Here is a 26,007-nt window from a genome sequence, read left to right as displayed (position 1 = left end):
ACACGGCTCAAACTATCCAATTTCAGAGTACGATGCATTGGGCGGGACGATAATATAATGTTGTTGTGGTATACGAACGCTTGGGGACATGACCCACCTTCGACGGGATGTGGATGTTTTTGATCAAGGCGTACGGATACCGTTGATCAACATAGTAATAGTGAGCGCAGCAGGTTATTCAGGACCTGAGGCCTCCACAGAAGGGACCGTGAACAATATTTCAGGTGAGATAGATATGATACCGTGGTGGCATTGGTTCATACAAAATATGGTGATAAATTTCATATCTCATATGTGGTACAGGGTAGGATTGTTTTGTTTACATATAAGCCCCTGGCTGCATTATCACATGCAGGCCTCAACAAACTGCAGGCTCTGTTGATGATGAATTTATTACACTTTACCAATGCGAGATGCATTATGTACCCCTTTCTATCGGATTTGAATACATTACAAACAGGCGTGCTTGTTGGAATATCGTTTGAGGTGCGTGTGTTGTCCGTCTCGTAATAGGTTGTGAGCAACCAAAATCCGAGCCTTGAACAGGTGAGCTTCAGAAACCGCAACAAACGAAACAAGCCATCGTTTTTAAAATAGATCCTGTAACATGGCTCCAGAGTTCAGGTGAGCTAATAACATGATCGGCGCTAGGATACCTGCGAATCGCGATATTTGCAGAAGCGCCCGACGATGGGAAATGAGGTGAAGGACTAGACGACGATCGCAGGCGCGCGCTTGTTATTCCCGTGATTTGGCTAGTAATTACACAACGACGGAGCAGAGTGCAACACCAAAAGTGCCATCTCCAACCAGACATTTTCCGGAGCTTGCTGTTGAAATATGGTTCGTTGTCACATTAAGATTCTGGGGTAAAGTCAAACGCCAACAATGAGCATTGTAACGGACATCAAACTGGGCTGGGGCCCCGCTATAAGGTAACGGAGAATCTGCAACCCGTTGAGAGCTTATCGAGTAAGATCGGGCCTGTGGCGAAAATCATCATTGCCCTGTTGGTCAGGTAATCAATCAGTGGAGGTCAACACAGCCTCTTCCATGAGGGTAATAGGGATTCAAAATTCATATAAAGCCACGATATAGTCGCAACGGATGACTATCAATAGGAAAAAAAACTGCCTAGCAACACCGAAACCCAAATTGGGATGATAGTGCGAGAAGCGGCGGAATGATGACCCGTCATCCCGCCCTGTTAGTTAGGGATAAACTGCCACCACAGCGAATGATAGAACAACATGTTCAGCTAGTTGTGGCAGTACTCAAGCCACTTGGTAGGATCGTCCACTACCAGCTTCAACACGTGATATTGTAAGACGCTGATTCGCTCATGCTGGGTTGCGGAAGGTGCCTATCCTGCTCTTGAAGCCTCGTGAGTTCTTTGGCATGTTTATAAAACTTCAACCTTCTAAACACGAAGCATATATTCTACACGACGATTTAGATGCAGGAGGGGAAAAAGCTACCGACGAGTATCAGTACCTCTACTCTGATCGCTTCTGACACCGGCAATCTATAAGAGCTGCAAGAAGCTACTGAATTACAACCGCTATACACTTGAAAGCAATCGATCATGGACCTAAATCAAGAATTCACTCCGGGAATGCTGTCATTCACCGATGAGACCGATTTTGACTACGCCGCATTTCTCCAAGCTGATGATATCATGTTTGGCGGCGAGGGTGCCCAGACCCAACAGCAAGTACCATCAGATTCCTCAGCTACCCCACCAAGCACAACATCAGGGTCTAGTAGTGAACTGGTTGCTCGAACGTCTACTCAGAAACAAAGGCTTGAGCGAAGAGGCCATACCAAGAGTCGAAGAGGTTGCTATAACTGCAAGAGAAGGCGTATCAAGGTATTTAGACCCGAAGGCCCAAGTTCGATGGACTTGCTAACACCAGGAAGTGCCAGGAGACTCGGCCTGCGTGTGGTCATTGCACCAAGACGGGCCTGAAGTGCGAGTATCCATCTATGCCTCAGATCACACACCAGGTGCGTAAGAGGCAAGGTTGAGCAATTGTATCAACTGACAGTCGTGTATGTAGCCGCATCACCAGATTCCTCTATTCAGTCTCCAGGATATGCGTTTCTTCCAGCACTTCCTTACGCAATGCTACCCCCATCATCCTTTGAAGCAAGAGGATGTCTGGACCCATGAGATCCCATGCATTGCTCACAACGTACAGATCCCCGTCAAGTAAAAGGAAACAAGGCACTTACTGATCGGTCTAGCATGAATACCTTATGCACGCAATTCTCGGTTTCTCGGCATCCGAACTTATGAGGAATGACGCCAGTATTGTTTCGTCAGCCATGAACCACCGTATCAAGGCAATAAGAGCAATCAAGAAGCGCCTGGCTGAGACTGCCAGAAGCTCAATGGACCATGAGGAAGCGAACGCCATGGTAGCTACCTGCTACGCACTTACATTCCAGTCCGTGAGCCTGGATGATGGATTGGCGGAGTATCTGACCTTCATCCGTGGTATCATGATTGTAGGAATGCAAATGTTGTTCCGAGGTATAAAACCGATATTTGAAAATATGCTGGAACCGGATCAGGATGCCTTGCTTGAACCCCTGATGCAGGGCCTGCCACTAATCCCAAAGGGCTATACAGACTCTGCAATGGAGGCTCTTACGAACCTCAAGCCATTGTGTACGCGGCCAGTCGAGGTTGAGTATCATCAGCATCTCGTCAAAATGGTCGAAAAGCTCTACATCAACTCGTGGGATGGTAAGTCTCTGATCATACAACACTGAACTGACACCCAGCTAACTAGGCCTAGCATATAAAGCATACACATCACAATACGGCTGGTGGATGTTGCTTCCACACGACACTTTCCAAGCTCTCATTGATCCCGATAACCAGGTCATGATGCTGCTTCACTCACACTGGGTCGCCATTAACGAGATCATGTCTCCTATCAGTGGGCAAGAACGAAATGTATCTGAAAAGTATCCTCCACAGAGAGATGATCAACCACAACTTGATCCTGGTTTTGCTCGATGGCTTAAACATATTAATGCTAATATCGACCTTGAGCACCAAATTTACAATCAGTGGCCGATGTGGGTGGAGGAGCAGTTGGATGATGATATTACTTTCTTTGGAAGGGCTTGATTAATGGATCACCCCCAATTATTTAGTTAGTATATTCATGCAGCTTGTTGCAAGATTTTGAGTTCGAAATCTTCTAGTAGAGAAAAAATATAAATTCTAAAGGTTTGACAGCTCAAGCGACGAGCGTGTTGTCTACCATCACAAGTTACGTTCCTCCTGAGGAAAACGTGAATGCCATTTTTGGATGATAGACCCCTTCAAGATCTTTGGCCACGGCTGTGAAAGAAACAAGATAAAAAGACTAAAAGAGGGACAGACAACTGAGGAGGAGAGCGTGAAAGAAGGGAACGAAGAGTCACTAACTCACTCTAAGTAACTAGGTTCTCTGTAATTGTCAATTTCCAAACTCTTTACAGTCAGGTTTTGCAAAACTTTCCCTTCAGATGAGGAAATTCATGATTAACTTAGGAAGCTCTCTATTCTAGGTGACTCAAGTAGTAGCTAAAGTCATCATAAACGTAGCAGGCCCTTGAAACATCAATTTTTTAGCCCCCCATCCGACTCAAGATCTCAAGTGTCGTTCCTGGTGCCTGCCTAGTCTCGGCACTGCCCCAGCAAAGCCCCCACTATTGAATCTCGCATTCATCGTATTCCACGCGATTGGGTCGACCGTGGGGGATGATCATCATACAAGCCAATCATGTTTGGGGACAACCCTCACAGGGCTGAAAGATGCCTTGGGCTGTTCCCGTCATCCGTCATTGAGCAACGAGTTGTGCCGTATTCTTCGGGTTTGGCAAATAGCCAATTGAAGATCTCAGGGTAAAGAGGCAGATCATATATTGTCGTGGGTATATATAGGCCCTATGTCCGCCTTTAAGATGGAAAGAAGTTTGAAAGCGAGCATCTGGTAAGACTTGCACCAACGACTTATCAGCACCACCAAGCCACATTCAAAGAATCGGGTATTCAAAATACTCTTTCCAAAGCTACTGTTATAGAAAAATGTCTACAAAAACTGAGACAATGTCAAGTTCATCCTTCAAACTTGGCCATCATCCCTCTACACACCTGGCACCACCTCCTGACTACTACACTACCCAAGCTGTGGAACTATCACGCCTCTCGCCAGCCATGTCTTCAACAACCTCCCTTCCAGAATATACGACGCAATACAACATTGAAAACGGAGACTCAGCATCATCCTCTTCGACATCGGGATTTTGTCCTACAAAACAGCTGCAGATCGAAGCTCCTGGGTTTGCACTTATTAGACTTCCTCTACCGCCTCAGCCAGATCCTATCTATGTCTTCAATGTCGCAGCAACGGGAGAACTCGATGATGCAGAGTATGTATCGATTCGGCCCACAAGAAACTCAGGCTCTTGTTTTCTTGCCAGGGCGAACGACCCTACACAAACAGCTCTTTGCACGACCACATACCGCTTTGGTCCAGGCAAGCCTCCCAAGATCCGTTTTGTTGGGGATGGATCACAGAACGGCCAGACAGAGGAGATCGAGGTCAGCTGCAAAGGTGTTCTAACCCGCAGCACCATCATGCGCACTCATCTCGGCACTTTCGAATGGCGATACAGTTCCCGTGCCGAACGTCGAAGTGCAAAATCCTCTGTTGGCGAGGAAGTCGATTGTCTATTAATTCTAGACCAAGTCATGAAAGTAGCCGTCACAGGAGGAAAGCAAGAAGAGAGAAGACGCAAGGTTGGGCAATTCGTGCGTAGCGATGGACTCCGTACTCAAGGTTCTAGGAGGAGCTCTGCTGGAAATGGTGGACGGCTTATGCTTGATTTGCGTGAGTGGCTGGATCGGAAAAACGAGGCATCTGAGATGGAAATTCTCGCCGTGGTGAGCTGTGTGTCTATGATGAAGAAAGAGGTGGATAGGCGAAGAATGCATCAGACTATGGCCATCATGGGAGGTGCTTCTGGTGGACCCTAGACTGTTGGTACAAGTGTGATACTCGCTCGGATGAGATTGATATTAGTGATAGACCGTATGCATTTAGTTATAGAAATTAACCTTTTGCTTTTCAAGAGACAGTTTCGTTAGTCGTGGCCGGATAAATGCTAACCACCACCAAATTAAATCCCATATCAGCCATCGGTGTACTTAATCTTGCACATCAGGAACCGCAGTCTTCTCTCTGGGTCCTAGCTCAAGCACCTCAGTCGATGGAATTTGCCCCTTCTCATTCAAGTTGGCATTCTCGAGATCCTTCTTACTGCACTTACACCTGTACCTCACCGAGCACCCCTGCTTCTCACCAATGAACGGGTCGTTGCGGCATGATTTGCCAAACAACTCCAGCAGCAACACCCACACAGAGAGAGCCAAAGTGATGGATATCAGGTTCAGCGAGTTCAGACTTTTAGCCAATGGCAATAGAAACAAGATGAGACAGACAAGAAGCCTATTGGCCATCCGTGTCTTCTTGGATAGGCGTCTAGTTGCTGGATGGCGATGATCATGGGTGACTGAAATGACTCCCATAAAGAACAAGGCTACAGCAAGGCCTTGGCAGTAGAAGTACCGGATACCGTCAGCCATCTCAGGGTCCGAACGCTCGATATAGTGTTCCGTAAGGTGCTCAGGGTTGGCGTCCGGAGTATCTGCGACCCAGACGAGCTTAGATAGCCCGGCAGATGCGAGAATGTAGCCCATGATGAACGGGAGATGAGCGTAGTGCCATACGGACGCTTTGTAGGTTAGTACGGGGTCACTATCGTAGCCTGTATAACTTACATGATATCACAGAGCGTCGGATAGCATGGATATTGATGTTGCTGCCATCGACATCAAAATAGATCCAGTTAAACACAAACGCCTGGCAAAGGCCCAGAACAGCCTTTCCCAAGAATACATCAACGGTATATCCTCCATGACTCTGAAACATTGGCCCCATGACAGAATATCCAAACACCAGTGAGACAAAGGCATTGGTTCGTTCAACACGATGCTCAATATTGACGGCTGGAAAGAACTCGAAGATACCCGAGAGATACTTGACAATCCTCTTGTCGTGAGCAGCCTTTCGGCCGTATTGGTAAACTCCAGTGAGGATGCTCTGGCCGCACATATCCAAGGCGATGGCAACCCAGATGAGTCCCAGACGAGAAGGCATCTCAACATGAATACTAGCGATCCACAGGGCTGCTGGCACAATTATGTTGAGAGCTTGACAGAACATTACACCTCGCACCATTGGCAGCAGGTACCCAGTGTACAAGAAGTGGAAGACACCTCTGAAACGAGCTGCGACATAGAATGATACCAGCATAGTGTAGGTATTGTGCTCGCCAGGATAAAATGCATATGTCATGTTGGTCGAGAACCTAAGAAGTCAGATAGATGAATTCTTGTTGACTATTGCTGACGTACCCCAGAAGACAAGCAATTTCGAACAGAATCTCGAGCCGTGTAAAGACATCGTCCGTCTCAAACCAACTCAAGATCAGAGTGATATCGGACCAGATCTTCCATGACATGATGAACGTGATTGCGAAGCGAAGCAGCTCTTTGCCGGTCGGCTCAGCCCAGACATGCTCGCCGTTGACATGAATGATGCCGACTTTTCGAGCGGTGAGAATTCGTTATCGCAACAGAGTTGGGTCTCTTACCATAAAGGAGATCAAAGAACAGCTCAATGGCCATGATCTCGGTGTTTTCTGAAGCACGCCACAACAAACCTTTGTGAAACCATTGCTTGACCACTGGTTTCTTAAAAAGCTTGATAGTTTCTCCTAGTCGAGGCTGACCTCCACCAGAGCCAACTGAGAGTGTGTCCGAAGTTGACATGTTGGAGGAGTCCGCAGCTGGTAAGGGGTCATCATCATCATAAGTCCGCAGCTCAGCACCATAACCAAACTTGTCGAAATTAGCATTCAGAGCAGACGTGTTGGTGGAGAGTCGTTCCAGGTGGCCATTGACGAGATCAAGTTGGCTCTGCATATCTTCCCACTCGTCAAAGGCAGGCCCATGCCGTTGTCGAAAGTGAGCACGGCGACTCTCATGGTGATCTCGGGTCTCTCTTAGATAGTGGCAATGTTCTGGTGATCCGTGGATCACAACTTCAACCTGGACATCATTTCGCTTTCCATGTTCTTCACGTAAAGACTCGAGATCTTCGGGCAGGGAGGCGATGATCTTCTTGCCGTTTGGCAGGAAGAACTCCTGCGGTCGCCGACGTCGAGCAGAGGCAATGTATGACATTTGAGTACAACTGATTGAGTTTGGAATGTCGATAAAGTGACGAGACCAAGACTATATGGGGAGAAGGAGCTAAAAAGCTACAAGATAAGCACAGAGCCAATGGCTACAACTCATTGGGCGGCCGACTCTGAACACACAGGCCCCTGCCAATTCGATGCCGCTATCATTGGCTTTTGATGATGTGTCTCACGGCTTATTTGATTGATCCCCGCAAGTGAAGCTGGACAACCATCCATTGTGAAGACACACTACCGGGATAAGCATAAGTGTTTCATTTTAAGCTTCACGGGATGCGTAGTCATCATGACTAAGTGATTGAAAATAATTGCATTTTATTATTGAGAATAATACCGGTTGCCTTATGAATGGGTTTTCATTGAGAATATCAATTCGGGAAGATTCAATTAGCCTTACGCAGGAAATTAGGTAGATCCAGGAATGCAAGGGTCTTTCCGCTACACTAAGATGGAGGAGATCTAGTCACGTGACGTCCCTTCCGGCTGTTTCCCGGCTCATGACTGCATTCTGCCTAAGGCCGCAATACTAGCTCTGCCATTGCCCGGTAATTCGGAGCAAAGACTCAGTAGCCATCACCAACTACCAAAACCCATCCCTCCGAATTCAACCTCCAACACCGCCAAAATGACTGCTGCGTGGAGAGCCGCTGGTCTTACGTACGTCAATTGAACTCCCAGGCACTGCCGACTACAGCGTCTCCCGCCGAGCGACCGTACCGAAACACCGAGAAGCTAACATTGCGTTTCGATAGCTACAACCGCTACCTGGCCATTGCCGCCCGCGTTGTTCGCCGAAGCTTGAAGGAGGACAAGAGAATCGCTGCTGAGCGCCGAGGCGAGATGGATTTGCGATTCTCCAAGTGGCAGGTAAGGCAATACGGAACCGAAAAGACGGCGAGGGAAAAAAAAGCGTCGCAGACTAACATGTAATTACCTCAACAGAACGGTAAGCAGGGTGAGCCCAAGAACCTCGCCGCTGCCAACGCCGCCATTGCCGCCGAGAACGCTGCTTAAGCAGATCGATTTGGAGATGATTGCGTGTGGGATAATAGAAGCGTGGCACTCGAAGGGGTTACTCGGTTCAGATGAGATGGACTTATTCCTCAGCCGAATGCATACACCTGGAGCCACTGTACCATAACGATTGTTGCAATGTATCAATCAAAATCAAAACTACGACTGCAATTGGAGGCAAGAATGGAATTGCTGGTGAATCAATGTTGCGATGTAAATGATTTCTATTGTGATGCTCGCGGTGGGACGTCCGCATCTCAGCTTTCTGTCACACCCGGCTACAGCCGAAATAGTAGCTACGGCTCCGCTAACGATGTGTATCAACACACATGACCAGGTTGCTATGAAATCCGTGACTTCTGCCTCCTTTCTACTGTAAAACTTTAATGTACTTTGGCTTTTGTATCGATTTCACTGACATAACAGCCAAGCTTGGTAGTACATCATTCTATCGTTGTACGTAGCAGTGGACCCATCATCATCATTGGATATATCATCCTATCTCCCTTGCTGCTCACAATCATCTTCTATCAAACAAACATCGATCTAATGCTGTATTTCAGCACTACCACCATCACGCAAACGTGTAGTATTATTATTTAATGCGATAGCTTGGCGCTTTGTTTGATCAATATGGACGATATCGGTAACGGAATTCAAGATGGTGGGTGCCCAATACTGCCTTACCCTTCCTTAGGTCCTGAGTGCCAATGTCGTCAAAATCTGACTTTGGGAGCACAGATATCGCGAGAATATCGCTAGATCACCAATATGAGCCGCCACCTCCGCCACCTCCGGATATTGCGACTGCAGGGATTGTCGCAGTGGACATCACAGATCAATTCGCACAAGCTGTCAAGAGTAAGTTCTTTGTCGCTGACTTTCGTTCATGACCCCGCCGTTGACTCAAGTCTGACCAGCTCTCGCACCCGGTCAACTTATTAAAGATGGGGGATTTACTCTGTTCGAGTCAGTTTCAGGGCTTGAGGTTCGTCTATCGTGAAGTATAGCTGGGCTCAACACTGATATGCTTAGATTATGGATCCTAAAATGGATAGCGGTTGTGTTGAATCAGCAGAGGAGCTTGAAGAGCTCTACGATGTTGCGCGGCCACTGCTCCCAGAAGAGGTGCTGGGAATTATAGACCAGCTTCTCTGTCATGAGGTAAGTGCTTCAGTAACAAAGCAAATATTTATACTAATAATGTTGCTTAGATGGCGTGGCATCAGGGATATCCTCTTTCGCAGACTCTTTTCACCAGTGTATACGCTGAGGCACTCCTGACACCCACCCCACGAACTGTCGAGGACGCTCATTTCATTCGAAATGGCTCATCTGATTCTTTTGGACAATCTGACATGCTTAAAATATTGAGAGCGTACTGTCTCGGTTTGCTCAAAGCTTGCGGTTATGTCAACGAACGAATTAGATCAGAACACTACTATGAAGTAAGTGTGAGCCGATGTCATGGCAAATGGATCATTTTTGGCTAACGCATTCTTTCAAGGAGGAAGATTTCGTGACAAACACATATAGTCGCACCTTGCTTGCTGAGATACAACCCCAGGCTATCCGGCAGGCTATCCAAGAAGCAAGAGACCTACTCAGCACATTATCTACCGGCGTCAGCGATGGTCTTCGAGAAGCACTTGACCAACGACTGCAGCTAAGGTTGTACTTTCTGGATGCCACAGAATGCCCCAAATACGTGAAAGAGCCCGAGGTTGCGCGAAAACCATGGCTTGAAGGCCTCAAGGTTCTTCCAGCCATCAAGTCATCTCACATCTTGGGAAAACCAGTCGACGAGGCCTTCAGTGCCAAACTCCAACGAAAGCTTGCTAGCACTATGCCCCCTAGACCGATTGTGCAGTTGAAATTCGAGGATGCATATGGTCATCTTTCAAGGCTGTTCACGGATGGTGTTGAATTGATTGATGTGCTAAACTATACGGACTCACAATGCCTACAAGTAAGTATCCGATTGCTCTTCAGAGAATGTCAACGCTAAACATTTTTAGAACTTTGTCTTGCAATTTCAAGCCAAGAAGCCTCAACCGCTAGTTTTCGTGCGGACTCTACTTCAGACTTTCCTTTTTAACGAGATGGAAGTTCTGGGATCAATGAGCATCCGGCAGATCATGGATGATGACTTTTCTATCGTGTCGATGCCGGCCAGCGCCCAACTTGATCGAAACAACGACGAGATCGAATTCCCCCAAGATCCGCGATTCATTGTTGCGCAACAAATGGAACAGTTTCGACAAAGAGCGGCTCAATCATTTCTCGACATCTTCAGAACCTTTTGTCAGAACAGGTGTCGTGTGCGGCGCACGCTCTGCCATATCATCAGGGACTGGGATAATCTCCAGCTCGATGCTGAAGAAATCGATCAAATTATCCAGGTCAAGTTTAACGAGAAGCCAATGAGGCAATTCACGGGAGCAAATTCTCAACCAATCGACTCCTACTCCCTCCCACTATCGTCCTGGACGTACTTATACAAGATTCGCCAGATGGAATGGATTGTACAACTTGGTTTCGAGCTAGAAGTCTATCAGCCAGACGAACTTGCCGGTATGTATTGGTATCTGAACTACCTCGCCAAATGGAGAGTTCAGCATACAGAAAGGCTCAAGTCCTTCATTGTTCGAAGAGTCGAGGAATCTCGCGAACCATCTCAACCGCGAAACCCTTCAGCCGATCGCCAACTTGAGCGATCCCTTGCCTTTATCCGACTTATGCTTCTCGATGCCGCTGTCACATGGGAATTGTCAGATGCGCTGTCATGTCTTTACACAGCTCTCATGCGGCTTGAGTTGGTCAAGGTGCCGCCGCGACCTTACAGTAACGACGAATTCCGCTTTGAGCTGCGGATGAGACCATTCGCCGTTATTGGTTTGCCGCCTTGCCCGGGCTTTCAAGAATTTAATCTTGGAACCACGCAACCAGAATCGTCCACGGTGGATATTCTTCAATATGCAGAAAGAGCTCTGAAGGGTGCAAAGCAGGGGTTTGAGGTTCTGAGCAAGTTGTCTGCGGCAGATTCGTTCTCAGTTGGTTCTCACGATAAATGGCAGACTTCAAAGAAGAACGCTCTCAAAGCTTGTATTGCAACAGGGCTCGCGATTACGGCCGTACTGAAGGCATCAAAGGAAGATGCGAGTAATCTGAAGCTCAGAGCTGAGGTACCAACTCCTGATAAGTGCTATCATGACTGGTGGATTGTCCCCCGTCTGGTTCCTGTCTGAACTCTGAAGCTTGTTGAAAGAAATCCATGTATAATGACAAAAAGAGCTTAAATTGAATTGTTACATCAAAGCCGCCTTAGCGTATTCGGGTATCCAGATGAGAGCAGCACCCTCTTCCAATATTCCTGGTTACCAGCCCTGGTTTCAAACACCAAACAGAATATGAACTAATACTAGGTATATAGGAGATACAACGCCATTTCCATTGCGACAATTTCGATAACAAACCGAACGCATCCTCACCGCAAATGCTTTTCGGTAATCGGAATGAGATACCGAGAATAATTGGGGATCTTCAATCCTGGTTCTGATAAGAAGACAGGTCTAGTGGGACCAGTGCTTAAGCTAGCTTAAGCGGCAACACGTCGGCGAGCGGCCTGGGCCATTCGGAGACGAACGGTCTGCTCATAGAGAACGTCCTTGAAGGCAAAGAGGAGCGCAGCAGTGAGGACGCTCTGGGTGACCTTAGGGCCGATGCCTGTTGATGAGAGTCAGTGAATTGCTAAACAAGATGGAGACTTGATATTTTACCTCGGTAGAGACCAGAGTAACCACTCTCACGGACGATGCGAGAAAGAGCGCTAAGGGAACCCTCCTTCTTACCGCTGCCCTGGACGTGCATCTGAGACTTGACGGTAATGTAAGGGTAGGTGATGGCAGTAGCAAACAGCTTGCCCAGGGCGCCAAGGAAGAAGGCGATAGTGGGGGTCACCTTGCGGCGCTTCTCAACTGTGTTCTTGAGCTGCTCGAAGAGAGTGTACTGGAGAATAGGGTTGATAACGAGGACAAGAGCCGGGATGACACCAGAGAAGAGAGCTTGAGGACCCTCGTTCTTGAGGAGCAGCAGCAGAGTGCCGATGGTGCTGGGAGCCTTGGCAGGCTTAGACTCGCCGGCCTCGACGTCCTGCTTCTTCTCCTGCTGACGAGTGGTGACTCGGGTGTTGACGACCCAGATGGGGTTGGTGATGATGACGGTGGCCGAACCAGCGATAGCACCAGCAATCATGGACTCAACGGTGGTGAGCTTGGCGCCAGCGCGACCGGCCTTGGCAGCAGCCTTCTCGAAGAAACCGCGAGTCCATTCATACCAGTAGTAGTAGACAAAGTTGGTGACGCTGATGCCGAAGAGGGCCGAGTTAATACCGGAGTAGAGACCAGAGATACCCTCGCGGGCGATGATGTTGCCAACAGCCTCGCTGAACTTGCTCTCGGCCTTCTTAGACTCGACCTGAGCGCGTGTGGAGAGGGTGATGAGAGGGTAGCTTGAGATATCATCAGCGCACTGTGATGCGTCATTGGGGTCTTCGCAAGCCTTACGTCAGGATCATGGACAGAAGACCACCTCCAGCGCCAGCAAGAGCGTGAGCGACATTGTCGTTCTGGGGGATTGCTTGGGTCTCAGGCGCCGTGCTGATTTCGACCTTGTTAGGAGTGATCTCGACCTTTGTCACAGGCGTATCGATCTGAGGAGTGGTCTCCTTTTCGGCGTTGTCTGACATGATGCCGTTTGTAAATGGTCGATGTACTGTAGTATACAAGCTTAAGCTTAAGCGAGGCGCGTGTAAGCGATGTTTATTATGTATGTAGGACAGAAATGGATCGAATCGAATTGATGGGGAATGAACAGTAATTAAAAACCTGGGGAAGGGAAACTTACAAGTCGCGCGGGGCCGTGCTCGATTATAGGTGCCCAGCTGGATACAGTATTTAAAGCTTGTAAGGAAAGGCAGTAGGTATTGGAGGGAGACTTGTATCGCGGGATCGGCAATGACTTGACTCGAGAGCTAGAGGACGTCTGATTACTGTAAGGCCTGCCTAGGTATCTCAGGTAGGTCCCTCCCCCTAGATATACCGTACCGAGGTCGGGACGGGAGTTGATACCGAGTAAAACTTCCCTAAAAGTCGGCCTCTGTTCCGCATCTGAAAATGAGGTCACTTCCCTGCATGTGATGTGGGGAAAAGGGACAAGACCTTGGGCCGGTGACTTGAGATCTTTACCGTCTGGCGCTAGTACCAATCGAGGCACAAGACAACAGTCCAACCATTCAAGCCACGGAGTCAAGGAGAAACAGAAAATGCGGACAAAGTTCACGCTTTGTCCCCGCTTGCCTCATTGGGACCAAAGTAAACACTGGACCCATGCCGCCACGTCTATCCCTGTCCAACAAGTCCAACAAAGCACAAAGCACACCGCGGGTTGGTTTTGGCTTTGCAACGGAGGGACGGCGGTAGTGTTTGCATACACCATGACTATTTTGAATTTCGCATTCCAGCATCCCATGAATGATTAACGAAACCACCCTTCGTCAATGCCAAAACGCAAAAGTTTAGGCGTTGACAACGACTCTTTTGCCGTTCGCTGGCATTCTTTTGCTGATATGAACACACCCAGCGCGGATATTATGTCGTCACCCGATCCTCTAAACGATACCGTTGAACAAAGTGTCATGCCCCCTCCATCCACGCGCCGTGTCGTCCGCAGCAGCCAACGGTCCAGCCGCTTCTCCTCCATGGGCTTAGGAACCTCTCCTAGGAAACAGACTTTCGAACTCGAGGTTGGAGATAATAAAGCGCCCCAGAAATTACTAGTTACGGTCGAGACAGAGGAACCAAGCGCGACTGCAGGCCCCAGCAGCGCGCGACGAAAACTATTCCAAGACAGCCCTTACCTACCGATATCGCGACGCAGAGAAATGGCGACCACCACCACGACTGTGCCGCTAAAGGGCCCGATCGAGGAGGATAACAACGCGACTCCTAGGAAACGAGGACGACCGAGGAAAACAAACGGCACACCGCTACCCAGTACAGGCACGAAGAGAAAGTCAATAACACCGATGCATGGAAGCCCCCGGAGAAGACAACGCACGACAAAAGACACAGATACACCAAACAAATCGGCAGAAAGTAATGCGCAGCCAACACCAGGAACAAAAAGACGAGGCCGACCACCGAAGAACCGTCCTGTTGACCCACCAAATCCCACAGAAGACGAACAAAACGCGAGGGGGATTTCAGAGACGAGTAGCAGATCAGAAAGTCAAGCTCTCGATAAGATTGAGGTTGCTGGTGATGCCTCCGACCTGCCCTCTCTCCGCGCCGACGACTCACAAGCCGACAACGATGTGACTTTGGTCATCACGCCGTCAGAAGCTGAGGCAAATCAATTACGCGCAAACCGAACCGCGAATAACAGCGCGCCCGCTCAGCAAGAAGAACCGGACTCAGATATTTGGATGGCAACATTAGATGATGAACCAACGCCGCGGCCTGGGAGTCGCGCAATCCAAAATGCGCCTGCTCCTTCAAGTCCGGACCATGGACGAGCAGATGATTTCTCAGATTTTGGAGACTATGGCTATGGACCAGCTGGAAGCGACGTATCTTCGGCAGACGAACCTCAAAGCGACACTCGTTCTGGGAACGAAGATACGGTCGCAGCGGGTGAAGACTTTAGCATGATATTCATGGACTCGCTGCCCTCGCTACAAGCGAGTATGCGCAGCTCTGTTCGAGAGATCGCCGAAAACGACATTGGCGAGGAAACCAGCCTAATTATTAACAACACTTTGGAGTCTCTACGGCAGTCTCTGCAGGATCGCGATAGACCTAACGTCAACAAGAAAACCGCTGAGCAAGACAAGGAGCCCCAACCATCGGCACCCGCTCCTCCCGCTCCTCCCGCTGAGCCTCGAGATGAACACCGACAATCTAGTATTCGCCCACCCATGACTTTTTCACCCATCCGCAACTTATCTTCCATATGGCGTCAGACTCCGCGAAGGATGGGCTCTTCTCCATTGCGACGGCAAGTGTTGCAGTCAAACACGCGAGACAATCCGGAGGTTGAATATCGCGGATCTCCTCTGGCAACACAACGACAAGACTCCTCACATCTCGAAATCGATAATTCAAACTTGTACGACGACTCTTTCTCAGAGATACCTGATGCAGTACTTGAAGCAGCCACCCCCCGCCGTCCTCGAGCCATGGCCAAGAAAGCCCCATCAGAGACAGAGGATGCTGAAATGGAAGATGCGGACCTTATCCAGTCTGAAGATGAGCCCCAGCAAGCAGAGATACAGCAACAAGAGCAAGTAGTTGAAGAACAAGATGCAGAAACAGAACAGGAGACAGTCGAAGATCAAGATTCAGTCGATGAGCAAGAACAAGAGGAGGCTGAACCTCCAGAAGCTTCGGTTGGAAGCGCTATCTCTCGTTCGGATGGCGGGCGCCTCCCCACCCCTGACGACACCCCTCCAAATATCGATTTTGGAAACAATACTGCCCCGAAGTCAACAAGCGTATCGCAGAGTCCAGCTAGGTCTGCATCTTCCAGAGACTCACTGCCGAGGAACTCATCACCTGAGCCCCCCACCGAAGCCCAGGTATCACTTGAAGCGATAGAGATTGACGAAGAAATCGTTGATCAAGCTGTTGAAGCGACCGGGAAAGTCACCAACGAGGCTTTTGTTGAAGTCGAAATACCCGAAAACAATGATGAACCTATCATGGATATGACTATTGTCCCTGAACCTGATGACCATTCTGCTGCAGATGATCAGCCCTTGGAAGAGACCGTTATGGAAGACCCGGTCGAAGAGGAACCTGAAGAGGCCCAAGAGATTCCTGAAATCGTTGTACCTCAGCAACCCCATTTGTCCTTAGAGGCCGAAATGCAGCAGCCAGAAGTCACGCCACTAAATCAACTTACATCGCCTATCCAGGAACCTCAATCGTTGCCTGATGTGCCACCAGAGAGAGTCAGACGTCCCACATTGTCACCCATTATGAGGGCGGGGCGAGCTTTGCAGAGCGTGACCTCGGATCCTCCAACGCCGGAGGCCCGCGACCATCATTTGCGAAGCCCTTTCAGGCGATCTGCTTCTAGAGAGCTGGGTCCAAGGGTAACTCAGCCAAATCAACGGACGAACGCGAGTCCTGGGAAGTCCCGTCCATTCCCCGAAACTGCCCAGATCTCCAAAGATAATGAAGTCTATGACGACCCCTTTGGAACAAACACCAGACATACAGGTCAAGCTAGCTTTATGGAAGCTCTTGAGCGGAGAAGTGCTGGTTCGTCCCCACGCCATCGCCGAACAATATCCAGGGAATCTGCAGCAAGCTCTACGCATTTCCAGGCCCCCAGTGAGGGTGGAATGAGTTGGGTTGATAGAGAAGGTCCTATAAGCGACAACCTCAGAGGAGATGTACCCCTTGAGGCTTTTGCACGGTCAACAGCCAGACCTCCCGAACCACATTCCATTTCTCATGACCAATTGGACGGGCCGGTGGATGACGCAGATGACGAAACCGAAGATGCCGGCGATGATATGGATCTGTGGGAGTTTGAAGCCCAAAGGTCTAGCCCTCATACAGCCCGTCAGCCTTCACCAGCGAGGAAACCCGAGTCACCTATCCCCAGACGAGGCACTCTCCCAAGCCCTTGGAGGAGGCAGGCCAACAGGGGAACGAAACGGCCCCCAAAGGCTACAGACCAGACAAGGAATGAACTGGAAGAGAATGAAGAACACCTGGAAGAAGAGACCGCGCTTCAACCTGAAAGCATGGATGTTGTGCAGGATGAACCATCTCAAGCAGAGGAGTATTCTCTTGTCGCTCAAAGGGATGTTCCTCAAGAATCCGATAAGGCTCCTGCTACCGCCAAAGCGAGCCGTTTCGACCTCTCAACTTTCTTCTCCTCACCGGCTGCGATCCCAGGCATGTTGGCTGACAAGCTCTCTCCTCTGAAGAAGATGTCCGTCTTTGGAGCGCGGTCCACTGAGACCGAGCCTCAGCCGACGGAGACAGTTCAAACCCTCCCGACAAGCTCCATGTTCCCACAGCTACCACCAGAGGAGCTTGTACCTAGAGGGCAGCCAAGGGCAGGCTTTTTCTCTCCTATACGCCCTGTTCAGCCCCCGGTGAGGAACGACCAGCCTGAAGAACCTGAAAACGATGAATATTCTCGGTCAGATTCACGGTCGAACATGTCATCGCCAAGTCGACAGGAAACGGCTTCCCCAAGACAAGAAGAGCACGACACTTCTATGCAGGAAATATCTGAGCAACAAAATGAGAGTGTACAGCAGGAAGAGCTCGACGAGGAGGGCACAGAGGTACTTGAAGAAGACGAAGAAGATCAAGTATCCGAGCCACTGCCCTCAGTGCCTCAGAAGATGAACTTTACTCCGCAGCGGAGAAATCCTAGTCAGAGTTTCTTTAAGGCTTCAAGTCAGGTTGCTGCCCCTGACCATGCCCCTATCCCGAGTAGTAGTGCCACCACTCCACCGAGGATGCAGCTCACTCACGCCGATATACAAAAGTGGCAGCAGCAAACGTCTAATGCAAGTGAAGATTCCCCCAAGCGGCCCACAGCTAGCACTCTCCTCCGGCCTTTACCCCCCAAGAACGCTTCCCCGATCAAATCAAGTCTCCGTTCGCCACTTAAACCTCACACTCCTGGTCGCGTGGTTGAGTTTACCAGCAGCGTCCTATCTCCCATAGAGCAAGCCAAGGTTCGACACCAACGTCGACTATCCAACTCCTCAGCAGCATCTCAGTCAAGCACAGGTGCCCAGCGTCCTGGTGCACCACCTCAAACTGCCAACAAGGAGAATAACACCATCCCGCAAATTCCTATCTCTAACGAGAAGCTCTCAACAAAACAGACCCACCCCGAACCACTCTCCCAAACGGTCTGGACACGAAGACACTGGCTTCTCTTGAATGATCTTGTTCAACAGCGACGTCAAGGTCCCTTCAGGCTTCATTTTGAGCGCTGTTCAGACAAATATCTTGGAAGGCCTGTCTCAAGCAAAGGCGAGTCAATGACGCTGAAGCGTTGGCACTTGGACTGCATCGACGCTTTCAAAGCACAAGTCGGTGGCTGGGATGAGGTTGAAGTCGTCAAAAGATTAGCTGGCTTAATTCTGGGCGGAGAGAAGAGGAGCCAAGGGGCTGAAAAACCAGCGCGAGTTATGTTTCACTAAACGACATGAAAGAATCCTGTTTTTACAAATGGTTTGGTTTGTTTTTGTATAGAATCACGAATATGGCATAGTTAGCATTTCATGAGGCGTTCTGTTTCATGAGTAGGTGGCTGTTATTGTTTGGAGATACCAGATACCGCGTGTTGTATCCTTCATGCTTTCTTTGCATATGACTACATACCCCTGTCTTGCAGCGCAGTCTGTTGGAAGTGTCAGCACATATAGTTTTGGTTGTTCGCTTCAGATATGGTTGTGCAAACAAATGAATACGTGTATACACCTCTCCGCATTTACGGCTCTGTTCCCTCTTGCAACACGTGGTCTAAAAGCGTGAGATATATTACATACAACAACTATTGTGCCTCTCATTGCTAATCTATTCCAGCATGGAAGCTTGGTTCGTGTAAAGTACATCCACCACACTGCTCAGTTTCTCGATTGTTGCTAGGGCCGCATCATAGGACTCATCCCGGTGCGTCTCGTCAAAGATGATGAGACAACCAGCGCCCTGGTCCAAAACGCCGATAATAACCTTGTCCAAGATCATCTGAGATAGTTTTCGCTCAACCTGCTGAGTGTCAAGGCCAACCATCTTGGCAATGTGGTCGATTTCGACGCGTGAGAAAGGCTCAATGACCTTGATGAGGTTCTGCTCCAGCATAGCATCGTAGAGGCGGCGAAGGTGGTTGCGGATAAAAGCGTCGCTACCGAGCTCATATCGGTAGGAAGAAAGTGCTCGCTCATACTCCTCCAGTGATCGATTCGAGTGTGCGCGAGCGATGGCCTTCATGGCCTCTAGGTTCTTGCCAGCGTACTTCAGGGCTTGCTTGGAAGTCATAAGGTTGTTGACATCGTCCACAAGGTTTAGCATGATCTTGCAAAGAAGCATGTACTGAAGAGCAGCCTGAGCGCGGGTGCTCTCATCTTGAGAGTGGTAGCCATCAAGAGCCTCAATGAAGTAAGAGAAAGCGGTGTTGAAGTCCTTGTCCTCAGCATGAAGCATACCGCTCTGCATGTCGAGGTTAGCCTGTAGCATCGGAGGGGTGTATACGCTGGCGGCGCTTGTTCGTGCACTTGTAAGAGCGGCACGGGACTTGGGGATGTTGCCAAGGGCGTGATAAACTCTCGACTCGAGGAGCTGAACTTCGACGAGTCGGAGCTTGTCATCGAGGCGCTTGAGCTCGCGAAGAAGGTTGTTAATGAGACCGAGGGCTTCGTAGTAGGATTGCTTTGCCATCTGGAGAGTGACAAGGCGGACCTCGAGGTCCTGTCGCTGAAACGCGCGGCGCTCGGCGGTGGCCCATTCTATACAGTCCTTGGTGACGGAGATTTCGATATCGGTGCTATCGGGGATTTCCTTGATGAGGTCGAGCAGTTGGCGGACTACATCACCGCGTTAGCTAGCTGTTAGGCCTCGAGGCAGGATCATGTGATGTTGAGAACGTACCAAGCTTTGCTGACTTGGCCTTTGCGAAAGAAGAGAAGACCGTTCTGCTCTCCTTGACCAGGGTCACCAACTCTTGGGTATTCCTGTCGTATTTGTTAGCGGGGCACAGGAACAGCGGTGTTGAAGAGTGCGCACTTCTCATCTCGATACAGCTCTCCTAAGCTAATCAGAGCAGTCTCGTACTCGCGAGTGGCAGCATCGGATGTGGTGCTAGGAGCCTTGGAGATGATGTCCTTGTAGATGGCCTCAGCCTTTCGAGGGTCAGACTTGGCAAGCTTCTGCGCTTCCTGGACCCTCGCTGATTCGGCCGCCGCCATTGTGGAGGATGTGTTTGCGCGTGCCGCTGGATGTAACCGTGGGTGAGAGGTAATGCGCTGTGAAGGCAGAGTCGAGACTTGGGGGGCGCTGAAGAGCAGTGTTCGTTATCTTGAAATTGTTTGGTTAGAGGTATGTTGAAACAATAGCATAGCGAACAGCTACCTAACCTTAGCCTCCAGGTTGCCAGAGCACGACGTAGGCCAGTAAAAGAGTGGATCCTACAGCGAGGAAACAGCCCGCCCAGGGTATTAGTTGGATCAATGATGCAGTGACGGGCTTTTATTGATCCGCCTACACTAGGCCTTAGGTATTTCCAGACAGGTACGTATCAGATCCTAGATATGGCCCTTGCCCTGCTATTGCCCGCCGAATGGAAGCTTCCCGTCCCCGGAAGAGAAGCCGGCGCGACCCTTCGAAATGCGAAGCGAATCAATCATGCCGACAGCTAAAATTTCAGTCCTAACTCGGAGCTTCCAAACTTCCTGATACCTACCTACCCACCACAGCCACTGTACACTTACTTAAGTGCATCAGCCTATCTCCGTCGAGTCTTCCTCGTCATTTACTTTGTTGCTACCAAAATCTAAAATATAATTCCTCATATACCCTCACAATGTTCCGCCAGGCCATTGCTACCTCATCCCGCGCTCTGCGAGCTGCTCCCAAGGTTGCCGTCCCCCGACCTTTTATTCAGTCGCAATTCCAGGCTGCGCCCGCCTTTGCTCTCAGATCCGTTCAGCCCGCCGTCTCGAGATGGTACAGTGACGCCAAGGAGACTGAGGCCAAGCCTGCTGAGGAGGCCAAAACGGAGGAAAAGCCCGCTGAGGCTGAAAAAGAGAGCGATCCTCTCGCTGAGCTCAAGAAGGAACTTGCAGCCAAGGAGAACGAGGTTAAGGACTGGAAGGTTTGTAATAATCAAATACACAATTTGATATGGGAAGACTGACTCTCTTGTAGGATAAGTGTATGCGCACCGTCGCCGACTTCCGCAACCTTCAAGAGCGTACCACACGTGAGGTCAAGTCCGCTAAAGATTTTGCCATCCAAAAATTCGCCAAGGATCTTGTCGACAGCGTCGACAACCTCGACCGCGCCCTTGGAATGGTTCCCAAGGATAAGCTCAACGCCCCAGACCGACCTGAGGGCCTGGAGGATCTCGCCAACCTGTATGAGGGTCTCAAGATGACCGAAGATATCCTCATGAACACCCTCAAAAAGCATGGCCTCGAGCGGCTCAATCCCGAGGGCGAGAAGTTCAACCCCAACGAGCAGGAGGCCACTTTTATGACTCCCCAGCCCGATAAGGAGGATGGCACTGTTTTCTTCGTTCAACAGAAGGGCTTCAAGCTTAACGGCCGGGTGCTGCGCGCCGCCAAGGTCGGTGTTGTCAAGAACAAATAAGCATATCGTTCTTCCATAATGACGGAGATGTGTGCTTTGATGACATCTCCACACTCAATCGCATCTTGCGTGTATTTTTAGACGAGGTTATATCGGTTGGCGTTGGCTCTATGTATAATGCTCCCCTCATGATGGTCATTTTTCAACTTGTATGATGGTTACAGATGCTTGGACAGGAGAAAAGTTTCAAAAGAGCTGGGACATTTGTACATAAATAACAAGACGTACATGTATAACAGTGGGGGCAACTGGGCGGTATAGTCGACCTAAGAAGGTCTTTTCAGGTCATGATCCATAATGTCCAGAGGTAAAAATGAATAGGTACCTAAGCTGGCAACTCAGCTATGATGACGATGAAGCATGTGAAGCGGGCTTGTGCAAAAGATAGTCACAATGTGGTCATAGAACTCGCGAAATAAATCTAGAAGTAAATAAATAAATCATGAACTGACTGTTAATCTCACCGCCGTGCCGTTGTGGCAAAGATTTATTTATTTATCAGGGTTCACGGGCTGAAGTTTATATTCGAAAGTATGACTCAGTCTTTGTTCACTCAACTGATGAGTTACGAATCTATCGCAGGAGGCATTAATATACATCACAGGAACGCACTTATTTAGTTGTCAGCTTTGATTCCAGCGATCCTATCAACTCAGTACAACCACGCACCAAAACACTAACAAAAGGAAGGCCATCAAAACACCCAGCACCACAACTTGCCTGGTGCCAACGGTAGGATACATATAAAAAAACAGCCTGCAACTCTAGTTGCTCCCCTATCTCATAAGTCACTTTCAAATAATAAAAAAAGCAAATACAAATGTGCGCGCTTCCTCCCATGCCATGCCATACTTTCGATCCCGAACTATGTCCCCCTATCCCTCCGAGATACATCTCTTGTGTAGGTGAACGCCTGCGATGTCCTCTCTCTGGGCCTGTTTACCTACCACGAGTGAGTTCCTTATCAATGTTAAAACAGCAATGAAGGTAAAGAAATAACGTAAATGTGAATCGTTATAAGAAACAATGTTCATGCGATGGTCATTACAACTCTTTTAATGCTGGCCCATCGAGCTGCCTTTTCTTTATGTGGCCCTCCTGGCCTCCCCTCCCCAGGAGAAGATGACAAGGGAGGCTTTGCAAGACAATGATGAGTAGAAAAGTTCCTCAATCCAAGAAATCAATCTTTCATCCATCTCTGGCCGTGGGCCTTTAGAGGATTGGACACCTTCTCTTCTTCCTCTTAATCTGTCCCACCCCAGGTGTTGATGACTTGCTCTCCTTGGAAGAACCTGAGGCTGCGGCCGCCTCGATGGTTTTCCGGTCATTAGCGACGACAGTGTTGATAGCCTGCTCAAAAATCTCGTCGACGCCTGACATTTCCTTGCTACTGCACTCCATGTACTGCGCGTTCATCTTCTTAGCAACGGCCATACCTTGCTCCGTGGTGACTGGAGTAAGACCTTGCGTCTTGAGCATATCAATGCAAGTCTTCTTGTAACGAAGATCTGACTTGAGACCCACAAGAACCAGAGGAGTGTATGGGCAGAAGTGTAGAACCTCAGGGTACCACTATAGAAGAGTGATCAGTACAAGATGCGCTGAGAAGGGAAAGGATATGATCGTACCTTATCAAGAACGTTGTCCAGCGAGTTCGGACAGTCGATAGCAAAGCATACAAAGATCAAGTCGGTCTCAGGGTATGAGAGCGGTCGGAGACGGTCATATTCCTCTTGGCCGGCTGTATCCCACAATGCAAGTTCCACAGTCTTACCAGTGGCTGAGTGGATAGGATAGGTGATGTAGTTTTCAAAGACAGTAGGCACATATTTCTGTGGTTGTTAGTCTCGGTACGCTGAGAGTAGCTAGAGAGAGCTGCTCACCTCTGGGAAGTAACCTTGGCTGTAGCTAATGAGCAAGCAGGTCTTGCCGCAACCGCCATCACCGACGACAACAATCTTCTTGGAAAAGGTGGGCGCTTCTGTGACGTGAGTCGCTGCCGACTCACGGCCCGTCGACGAGCTCATAGTGGTGCTGACGGTACCCTCACTGGAGCGCGTGCGCTGTTGACGTCGGATCTGCTCGTTGGTATCAAAGTACGAAGTACGATACTGATGCGATGATGCCATGCTTGGGCGCAAAGCTAAGCTGCAGGGTCGGGAGTGCAGGCTCAAGCGCGAGTCTTTTAGAGGATTGCTTGGCCTTTGGTAGAGATCGCCTTAAGAATGCGCTTCTAAGGAATGAAGAATGTTCGGCTGTATAGTGCTCGTGATGGTGCGGGGTGGAAGAGAGACAAGGCAATCGAGCGTTTAATGCGATGGAGCAAACGGGGGAGATGAGTGATGTGGAGGAGGAGGGCGAGGACGAGGACGAGACAAAGACCAAGAGGAAGACGACCAAGGGCCTAATTGAGTCGAGTTGAGATGTTTGGGGCTAAAAAGGGGTCCTTTGAAAGATGATTTTCTTGTCTGGTAGAGCTCCTTTGCCTCTGTTGACTCGGATTTTGAGTTGTTTGTTTGCTGCAAGTTTAAACTTAGTCGCTTCGAGACCAAAGAGTGGAAGGACTATGGGGAGTCAAGTCTCAAGTGTGGCTTTGTTGCACCACCAAGTTACCCGAGTAAACATGTTGACGGGGCAACTGCTATCTTTATCCGGGGGGTTACCTTACCTTACTTCATGCATCGGAGCTGAAAATGACGGAGATGATTGGCCCGTGCACGTGCTTGCTCGCTCACGAGAAAATTTCCAAGCCAAGGTCACTCACTTTCTTGCTTCTTTGTTCACGACAAGGTCCTACCTAGCTACTGAGTTTTAGCGCGTGTTTGCTCCATAGGTATCCATTCAGTCTCTGCCTATTTCTGCATCTCCTCTCCAAGAAATTCTCGTCTCTCTTTCTTCCCTTTCTTTCTTTTGTAAACTTGTCGACGGCAACGCAGCAAAGAACATCCGGCCATGGACTGGAAGACACCCAGCAAATACATCACTCTCGTTTCTGGCGACGGCTTCGAGTTTGTCGTTCTACGCGATGCTGCTCTTGTCAGCCCAATCATCAAGGGCATGCTCGACGTGAGAAGCCAGTTCGCCGAAGCCAAAGAGGCCCGTTGTGTCTTCCAAGAGATGAGGTAGGTTGATATCATCGACATGCCATCCTCTCCAGGTGGCCTGCTCCGTGGATTGATGACACTTCATCACGCTTTCCAGACAGAACAACCGAGATCTCTCAGTTGGGCTACATGACTACTCACTACACTTGACCTGACCACACGCACACCAAGCCCGGTCGTGCCTTGTCTCCGCTGAACCATTTCAAACCTGGAAGAGCTAGACGCTGATGATGATTCTATCAACAGCGCCATGGTCCTTGATAAGGTTGTCGAATACTTCCACTACTGGTACCGTTACCGTAACAGCGAGGATGTTCCCGACATGGAGATCCCGGTCGAGCTCTGCCTCGAACTGTTGGCCGCGGCAGATTACCTGGGCCTGGACCAGTATGCAGCCCAGCCATGCATTGCTACAAACGATTGCTTCGGTACTAATCTCATCCAGGGCGAATATGGGCATGAAGTAAGAAGAAGCTGTAACTCAGAGATGGGGGTGAAAAATATGCCCTAATCTCAGCACTTGATGACGGCGTTTTGGAGGTGGTATGGTAAGGTTCAGTCGGTCTTATGCAGCTCTCTTCAGACCTTACAGTTTTATTTTTATTTTTATTTTTTGCGATTGATGGTAATGGGCTTACACTAGAAACGATTGACACACGTCGAACCTGGCCAGATCTATTTGCCTGATTCCGATGCCAACATGCCTAACTGTGACTTGTCACCATTTCAGCATATGCGTTCTTCTCTTCACTCCTCCGTGGGTCGAACGTCTATTAGAGATGGAAGATTAAAGTAACCCTCTCACTCTGCGTTACTCAGCTGACGCATTGAGCTTTCGCTTTTTCTGAAGGGCAACATTTCTTGATTGTGAAATTGTTTTAAGTGAGACTTTTCAATGTATGTCATCAATGTTCTGCACTTGATGCACCCTAGGAGTAATCCCATAAGAAGGCAGGGAAGGAATAGTCCATCGTACATAAGATTCACTTAACTTGACGGATGCGGCATGAAAGACAAGGATGTGTGGACTCACGATCAAGCATTACCACTCAATGGTCACTGCCCCAAGCAAAGACTTGTCCTTAATCCACGGACTCACATCAAGAGACTGGGTATCCTTGTGCTTGGTGGTTCTTCTGCTATGTACATCTCAGCAT

The 26,007-nt window shown here is 49.2% G+C and overlaps 12 protein-coding genes across 12 annotated transcripts; 8 read left to right on the top strand and 4 right to left on the bottom strand.

Annotated features, from left to right (window-relative positions):
• Nucleotides 1-420: 420 nt before the first annotated feature.
• FPRO_01330 (uncharacterized protein) lies at nt 421-892 on the top strand (the record flags this gene model as incomplete). Its single annotated transcript, XM_031232672.1, has 3 exons — nt 421-486; nt 514-546; nt 728-892. 3 exons carry the CDS (start codon nt 421-423, stop codon nt 890-892), a joined length of 264 nt encoding a protein of 87 aa, XP_031075143.1.
• Nucleotides 893-1,585: 693 nt separating this feature from the next.
• FPRO_01331 (uncharacterized protein) lies at nt 1,586-3,142 on the top strand (the record flags this gene model as incomplete). Its single annotated transcript, XM_031232661.1, has 5 exons — nt 1,586-1,870; nt 1,921-2,007; nt 2,061-2,195; nt 2,248-2,752; nt 2,805-3,142. 5 exons carry the CDS (start codon nt 1,586-1,588, stop codon nt 3,140-3,142), a joined length of 1,350 nt encoding a protein of 449 aa, XP_031075142.1.
• Nucleotides 3,143-4,087: 945 nt separating this feature from the next.
• FPRO_01332 (uncharacterized protein) lies at nt 4,088-5,038 on the top strand (the record flags this gene model as incomplete). Its single annotated transcript, XM_031232650.1, has 1 exon — nt 4,088-5,038. The coding sequence occupies one exon, from the start codon at nt 4,088-4,090 to the stop codon at nt 5,036-5,038; it is 951 nt and encodes a 316-aa protein (XP_031075141.1).
• A 171-nt stretch (nt 5,039-5,209) lies between these two features.
• FPRO_01333 (uncharacterized protein) lies at nt 5,210-7,309 on the bottom strand (the record flags this gene model as incomplete). The annotated part of the gene is made up of 4 exons (XM_031232639.1): nt 5,210-5,796; nt 5,843-6,432; nt 6,479-6,668; nt 6,718-7,309. The coding sequence occupies 4 exons, from the start codon at nt 7,307-7,309 to the stop codon at nt 5,210-5,212; spliced, it is 1,959 nt and encodes a 652-aa protein (XP_031075140.1).
• Nucleotides 7,310-7,951: 642 nt separating this feature from the next.
• FPRO_01334 (uncharacterized protein) lies at nt 7,952-8,340 on the top strand (the record flags this gene model as incomplete). The annotated part of the gene is made up of 3 exons (XM_031232628.1): nt 7,952-7,983; nt 8,079-8,193; nt 8,269-8,340. 3 exons carry the CDS (start codon nt 7,952-7,954, stop codon nt 8,338-8,340), a joined length of 219 nt encoding a protein of 72 aa, XP_031075139.1.
• Nucleotides 8,341-8,973: 633 nt separating this feature from the next.
• On the top strand, nt 8,974-11,588 carry FPRO_01335 (uncharacterized protein; the record flags this gene model as incomplete). The annotated part of the gene is made up of 7 exons (XM_031232617.1): nt 8,974-9,004; nt 9,082-9,201; nt 9,261-9,328; nt 9,376-9,504; nt 9,555-9,788; nt 9,848-10,309; nt 10,359-11,588. 7 exons carry the CDS (start codon nt 8,974-8,976, stop codon nt 11,586-11,588), a joined length of 2,274 nt encoding a protein of 757 aa, XP_031075138.1.
• A 350-nt stretch (nt 11,589-11,938) lies between these two features.
• Nucleotides 11,939-13,087, bottom strand: FPRO_01336 (uncharacterized protein; the record flags this gene model as incomplete). Its single annotated transcript, XM_031232606.1, has 3 exons — nt 11,939-12,066; nt 12,120-12,850; nt 12,906-13,087. The coding sequence occupies 3 exons, from the start codon at nt 13,085-13,087 to the stop codon at nt 11,939-11,941; spliced, it is 1,041 nt and encodes a 346-aa protein (XP_031075137.1).
• A 903-nt stretch (nt 13,088-13,990) lies between these two features.
• FPRO_01337 (uncharacterized protein) lies at nt 13,991-18,580 on the top strand (the record flags this gene model as incomplete). Its single annotated transcript, XM_031232595.1, has 1 exon — nt 13,991-18,580. One exon carries the CDS (start codon nt 13,991-13,993, stop codon nt 18,578-18,580), a length of 4,590 nt encoding a protein of 1,529 aa, XP_031075136.1.
• A 376-nt stretch (nt 18,581-18,956) lies between these two features.
• On the bottom strand, nt 18,957-20,344 carry FPRO_01338 (putative 26s proteasome p44.5 protein; the record flags this gene model as incomplete). Its single annotated transcript, XM_031232583.1, has 3 exons — nt 18,957-19,963; nt 20,028-20,110; nt 20,163-20,344. The coding sequence occupies 3 exons, from the start codon at nt 20,342-20,344 to the stop codon at nt 18,957-18,959; spliced, it is 1,272 nt and encodes a 423-aa protein (XP_031075135.1).
• Nucleotides 20,345-20,958: 614 nt separating this feature from the next.
• Nucleotides 20,959-21,746, top strand: FPRO_01339 (putative heat shock protein MGE1 precursor; the record flags this gene model as incomplete). The annotated part of the gene is made up of 2 exons (XM_031232572.1): nt 20,959-21,249; nt 21,303-21,746. 2 exons carry the CDS (start codon nt 20,959-20,961, stop codon nt 21,744-21,746), a joined length of 735 nt encoding a protein of 244 aa, XP_031075134.1.
• A 1,212-nt stretch (nt 21,747-22,958) lies between these two features.
• FPRO_01340 (putative RHO1 protein) lies at nt 22,959-23,875 on the bottom strand (the record flags this gene model as incomplete). Its single annotated transcript, XM_031232561.1, has 3 exons — nt 22,959-23,318; nt 23,375-23,578; nt 23,630-23,875. The coding sequence occupies 3 exons, from the start codon at nt 23,873-23,875 to the stop codon at nt 22,959-22,961; spliced, it is 810 nt and encodes a 269-aa protein (XP_031075133.1).
• An 823-nt stretch (nt 23,876-24,698) lies between these two features.
• On the top strand, nt 24,699-25,317 carry FPRO_01341 (uncharacterized protein; the record flags this gene model as incomplete). The annotated part of the gene is made up of 3 exons (XM_031232550.1): nt 24,699-24,868; nt 25,097-25,237; nt 25,296-25,317. 3 exons carry the CDS (start codon nt 24,699-24,701, stop codon nt 25,315-25,317), a joined length of 333 nt encoding a protein of 110 aa, XP_031075132.1.
• Between the last annotated feature and the right edge of the window lie 690 nt (nt 25,318-26,007).

This window comes from Fusarium proliferatum (assembly GCF_900067095.1).
Source record: "Fusarium proliferatum ET1 genome assembly, contig: FPRO_scaffold001, whole genome shotgun sequence".
Taxonomy (NCBI): Eukaryota; Fungi; Ascomycota; class Sordariomycetes; order Hypocreales; family Nectriaceae; genus Fusarium; species Fusarium proliferatum.
The sequence above is the reverse complement of the archived record's forward strand: the minus strand, read 5'-3'. Positions and strand labels throughout refer to the sequence as shown.